The 5,082-nt window shown below is 37.1% G+C and overlaps 1 protein-coding gene across 3 annotated transcripts; it reads right to left on the bottom strand.

Annotated features, from left to right (window-relative positions):
- Positions 1 to 1,791: 1,791 nt before the first annotated feature.
- Positions 1,792 to 4,852, bottom strand: cunh15orf61 (chromosome unknown C15orf61 homolog). Of its 3 annotated transcripts, none has more exons than XM_016673781.1 (3): positions 4,772 to 4,852; positions 2,485 to 2,832; positions 1,792 to 2,061 (listed from the first exon to the last, which is right to left on the bottom strand). In XM_016673781.1, the coding sequence occupies exons 1-3, from the start codon at positions 4,794 to 4,796 to the stop codon at positions 1,934 to 1,936; spliced, it is 501 nt and encodes a 166-aa protein (XP_016529267.1). In that variant the 5' UTR covers positions 4,797 to 4,852; the 3' UTR covers positions 1,792 to 1,933. The 3 variants fall into 3 exon arrangements, with proteins under 3 accessions (XP_016529267.1, XP_007556905.1, XP_007556902.1); XM_007556843.2 differs by lacking the exon at positions 4,772 to 4,852 and adding an exon at positions 3,734 to 3,864; XM_007556840.2 differs by lacking the exon at positions 4,772 to 4,852 and adding an exon at positions 3,589 to 3,861.
- Positions 4,853 to 5,082: the final 230 nt, after the last annotated feature.

Genomic DNA, 5,082 nt, shown 5'->3' with positions numbered 1-5,082 from the left:
CCATTTGAAGTTCAGATAACCAATACCCATGGTGGTGGTGACTAAGGTTTAATATGTAATGCTAAGCTTCTGTCCCACCTGAAGGGGAGACCTCCCCCGCAGTTTAGAGTGACTCAAAGGTGAAGCCCTGAAAACAAATACAAGGCACTCGCATGCTACGCAGTTTGGATTTCACGTCATCCTGTAAAGGCCGCACACAAAAGCTGCAAGACGGCTGCAACCCCGCGCAGTCGTGCCGGTCTGCGACGTGGTATCAATGCAGCACTTTGGGTCAAAGGGTCAATGAGTAATTAAGACATGGTTGCCTGAGCATTCCCCATGCACACTTTCAGTCCTGATGAAAGGCTGCCAATGAAAGGAGGAGGATTTAAGTGCAGCCTGATACCAAGGATCAGATTTCTGTAAGTGAGTCTAAATGTTCCTTGTTCAGGGCAATTAGTTTGATTAAAGTGATAGTCTGGTGTCTTCCTGCTGTTGAAGAGGATTTTGTGCATGCATACCCCATGAGATTCAAAAAATTTGCATACAACCAAGGTTACATTACCACCTTAAAACATTTAACATTTTTTTTTTTTTTTTTCAGTGTATATGAGCTTCCATTAAAATTATTGCACACATTTTGTCTCCTTGTTAAACAAGATGTTTTCTAATATCACTACCTGCTTGTTCTGGAGGCGGTACTGGTTCCAGTTTGGTTAAGAAAAAACAAAAATAAACGCATGATGAGCAACTTTCATAAAACAGGTTGAGAACAGGACGAATGGCTTGACATGTCGCAGCCTTCGTGTGCACAAAGAGGTCAAAAGGTGCATTGATTTCCATGTACAACAAGAAATTATTCGTTCATTTTCATTGCGTTAAAAATGAAGAGGCCAAGGCCTGAAAATTGAGGTCGCTGATAAACGCTAGGAACAGGAGACGCTGAGGGGAGAAATCAATACGGCAGTTTGTCAGCCTGCCTCTCAGAGGGCGCAGGAGTCTGAAGAGCAGCTAAGCCTGCGCTGTCAGCAAAGCACATTACCAGAAATCAAAGGCCAGTGAAGGCCCGAAGGAAGGGATGTACACGGCCCCCCGACAAAGGACACATTTTGGTAATTAAAACCTATTTTATCAGAGCTGTCCCGTCACTGATTTTTCTCTAACACTATTGACTATCTGTTGTGTGCAGGATGACCACTAATTCAACATTAAATAAATGTTCTGGGCTTTAGGGATTCTTTTTTTTTTTTTTTTTTTTAAGCAAAATACAACACATCATCATATAGACAATGGCTATATGACTAAGCACTAACTGAAACATTTTCTGTTTTATTTACATATTTTAGAGAGGCGACATAAAAAATAATTTCTTTCTATACAAATCACAGGAAACCCATGATTTCAAACCACATCTATGTTTCCGTGTATACTTTGTTCCTTATAAAGTTAGTATGCTTTGGCAATAAATAAACATTACTTCAACTGACTTCTAGTCAGTTTTACAGGGAAGTACTGAAGTAACTCCTTCATTTTTTCACAGTTTGGGGAGCATTTTATGTAATAAAACACCACAAACTAGTGAAGAATTGTGAAGTGGGAGAAATGTAACTTTTTTTTTCTTTTACAAATAAAAATCTGTGAAGTGTAGTGTGCGCATGTGTTCAGTTCTACTTTGTGGAACCATCTTTCACTGCAACTACAGCTTTTGGTGTACAGATTTACCAGATCGAGCAATTTTTTTTCATATGCTCTTGTCAAAAACCTTCAGCTTAGTAAGAAAAAAAAAAAATAAGAAGGCGCACAGATAAACAATTAATAATCATTTCAGTTACTTTATGTACTTTGAGCCAGACAGAGTGATGTCACTTCCAGGAACAGCGGAACATTACCAGGAGGAGTAAATCCAGCAGTTTGGTAGACATTAGTGTTTAAAACAGTAAAGCAGTGTCCACTTTTAGTACTGTGCACCTTCTTCTTCTTTGTAGGCAAAATAGACGGTGACGGGTCCAACACTCGTCTGCACTGTTTCTGCAGCTCCTATCACCATCCAGCAGCCAACGCCATAGGCCAAACAAGGGATACCTGCAACATTGAGACATGTCTATTATTTTCAGTCTGAAGTTTTCATCTTGCATACAAATCATTACAACAGAGGTCCTGCAAGTTTTCCATTTCAAAATTCTATACCCAGATTTTCTTTTGTTTGGAATTGATCTGTGATTGCCTAGCATTTTATAAATGAAAACTAGCAATGGGTTTGGAAAAAAAAAAACAAAAAACAACTGAAGTTGTGGCAATAACAAAGAAGACAAGCTACGTAATTGATGTAAGAAGAAATTAGTCTTAGGTATTTGTAACATGTTAGATTTTTACTATTTTAGATACTGAAATAAGGAATCTTCAGGCACTTTTCCTTTTTTAGACTAAAATAATGAAATCAAATATACCTTTAGACTTTTACATAAAGGAACTGCTTTGTTTGTAACCGACTCTGAAAATACTGACCTAGATTAATAACTTTCAGCATAGTAAAAAACTTGTCTTCAAAGTCCAGGTTCTGTGGAGGTGCTTTGGTGCAATGATATTTCACAAAAGGGAAGCAGCCGGTTCGCAATATGTGGTAATTGGATCCCTGAACTCTCCAGTTGAAGTTGGACAAGCCAAACTGGTCGTTGTGGATGGAGCTGTAGCGCACGCAGAACGAAGTCCAGGGTGGGAGTCTGCGCTGCTGCAGGTGGCAGGTCAAAACCTCCGAAGCTGCTGGCTGTGGAGCCGTTTTACCAAATCTGCTCGGAAACAGAGCGATGTGCAAAAAGATGCTGTGTATCTTCCGCAAAAACTCCTTCATGACTTCTGTAATAAGAACAAGGAGTCATCTTAGCTTTTAGAAAGCTACGGTTAACATCAAATCTGCAGATTTGTACTCAACATTTATCTCTAAAGGGATAGTTCACTACATTTATGGACTCTGTGATATTTAAAATATCTGGAAAGTCAAAACTGCAACTGGAGTACTCTGAACTAATTATTTATAATACAAAATACACTGCGTTTTGATAAAACTTTATTTAATTTAGGCAAATTTAAAATAGGTCAACCACCTGCATAGGTTCACTTCGGCCCATATAAGTGTTGAAAACTACAACACCTAGACAATTCAAACTCGTACAGTATTACTTTGATAAATTGCAAAGCTTACAAAACATACTTTATGATTTGTTGAACATTTAATTAGTTAAAATTCGAAAAGGTGAGTTTAAAGCTTTGAAAAGACCCCCAAAACACAGACTTTACAGATTTCCCAAATCATAAACCGTTTTTATCCGGTTAGTTTATTTTCCCCATTTTAATGAGCTCATTCTAAGGTGTTAAGTTAAAAAAGCTTTAAAACTGACCTCGTTATAAATTAACGCTTTCTCAAATCACAAACCATAACTTAAAGAATACATAATGAATATAAAACACAAGCTAAATTGTCTTAAAGTATTTTAGATTTAAAATAAGAACGGACTGAAGATGTCCTGATTCTCAGTAGCATATAGTCTGAAATACTAGTGACAGGTGTAACGTTACTCAGAGCAAACGGAACGTTTGAGACTGCTCGCTCACCATGGCAGATCCTGACTCCTGGAGCTTAGCTGAACTTTGCTAACAAGCTCAACTCCGGTGGTCAAAGTTCCAAGACATTAAGGTTTAAAAACATCCTGTTACAAAGAGCCGCATGGTGAGCCAGCATTATTTGCATCATTTGCACCTAAGATCAGTGATTAGGAGATATTTAGGTCATATTCCGCCTCTTCATCCGAGCTTAAATAGCGACTTTAAATCTAACCTGGTACTTCGTTCAAATCTATCCGGTCGGAAACACGGCGCGGTAAATATAGTTCTCGTTCGGAGCATCATGAACGTGCACGGAAGTTATTTATGTCCTGCCAGATTTTAAGGTGTTTTATGGCATTACCTATACGGCTACAATCAGTGAAAGAGTAAGGATAAAAAGGTAGTTACAAATAAAAGTTAATTATGTTTCAGGAATTGAAATATTTCTGGAGTTTTCTGTATGAGTTTACATACAAACCATAATGTGATCCATAGGCTTTCAACACAATTGAGTTTGCGACCACTCCACAATTTTAATATTGACCTTCTATAAAATTTACCTGCTATTTTCATTTTAAAAAGCAGTTTGGACTTGTATTTGGGCTTATCATCCTTTTGGAACACAAAATTGTGTTCAACATCCAACCATTTGAGGTGAGCTTGATGATCACATGCTTAAAAGCTGGTCATATGTTCTTTGGATTAAAAGTTTCACCATAAACTGTCCTAATGTACGTCTCGTCATATGTGCTTTTCTTGACCAGTTGCCCACTTGTCCATGTGGACAGCAACAAATTTCAGTTGAGCTGATAGTTATCAGTTTTGCAACATAGGTTTGTTTATAGGTCAGCAAACTCTCTGACCCTGGTAATACAGGTAGAGAAAGGAAGCTGTGCAATTTAGGTGTAAGCTCTTTTTAACTTTCAGCTCCAGCTTTTCAATAAAAAGAAACTTGAATAAAAACATAATTATGTCACAAACTGTCTGACATATTTATTTGCATTTTATACAAGGAAATGCTCCAAAAACAATTACCATTTAAAATGAGAAACATTAAGGAAGTCAGTAAAATAGCAGTAAGTTAGAATATCTTGTTCATACTCGGTAATAAAAAGGAAAAGAAATAAAATAAAAATAACATATCTTCATGGTTCACAACAGTTTTGTAACTTATTTTTAATTGTCTACTTACGGAAAATGTCCTTTGAGGATAGCATTGCAGACCGCACCAATCACTTTTTCGCTCAATAACCAAAGTAATCTGTTCTTTCTTAAACGGTGTAGAGAAAAGATACTAAATATCATTATCTGTCTATCAAGCTACCCTCGCTGTTCATTATCATCTATTATCAGGTGTATCTACTCTAAGAACACATTCACGTTGTAATCTGAAGGTTCAAAGAAAGTATTGTACAGCAGCTTTCAAAAGTCTACCTGCCTCTGTTAAAATGTTTTTTTATTTTTTATGTGTAGAAAAACAACATCACAATAAATCAATTTAGA

The sequence above is a fragment of the Poecilia formosa genome, unplaced genomic scaffold, assembly GCF_000485575.1.
Source record: "Poecilia formosa unplaced genomic scaffold, Poecilia_formosa-5.1.2 Scaffold81, whole genome shotgun sequence".
Taxonomy (NCBI): domain Eukaryota; kingdom Metazoa; phylum Chordata; class Actinopteri; order Cyprinodontiformes; family Poeciliidae; genus Poecilia; species Poecilia formosa.
Note: the sequence above shows the minus strand (reverse complement) of the source record. Positions and strands in the feature narration are given on the sequence as shown.

Bases quoted from the DNA above. Each gene is read 5' to 3' on its own strand.
- cunh15orf61 (XM_016673781.1), bottom strand. From the start codon at position 4,796: ATGCTATCCTCAAAGGACATTTTCC. The intron at 2,833-4,771 runs GTAAGTAGACAA...TTCTTATTACAG, and splicing joins ATCCTCAAAGGACATTTTCC to AAGTCATGAAGGAGTTTTTG. The intron at 2,062-2,484 runs GTCAGTATTTTC...TCAATGTTGCAG, and splicing joins GCTGAAAGTTATTAATCTAG to GTATCCCTTGTTTGGCCTAT.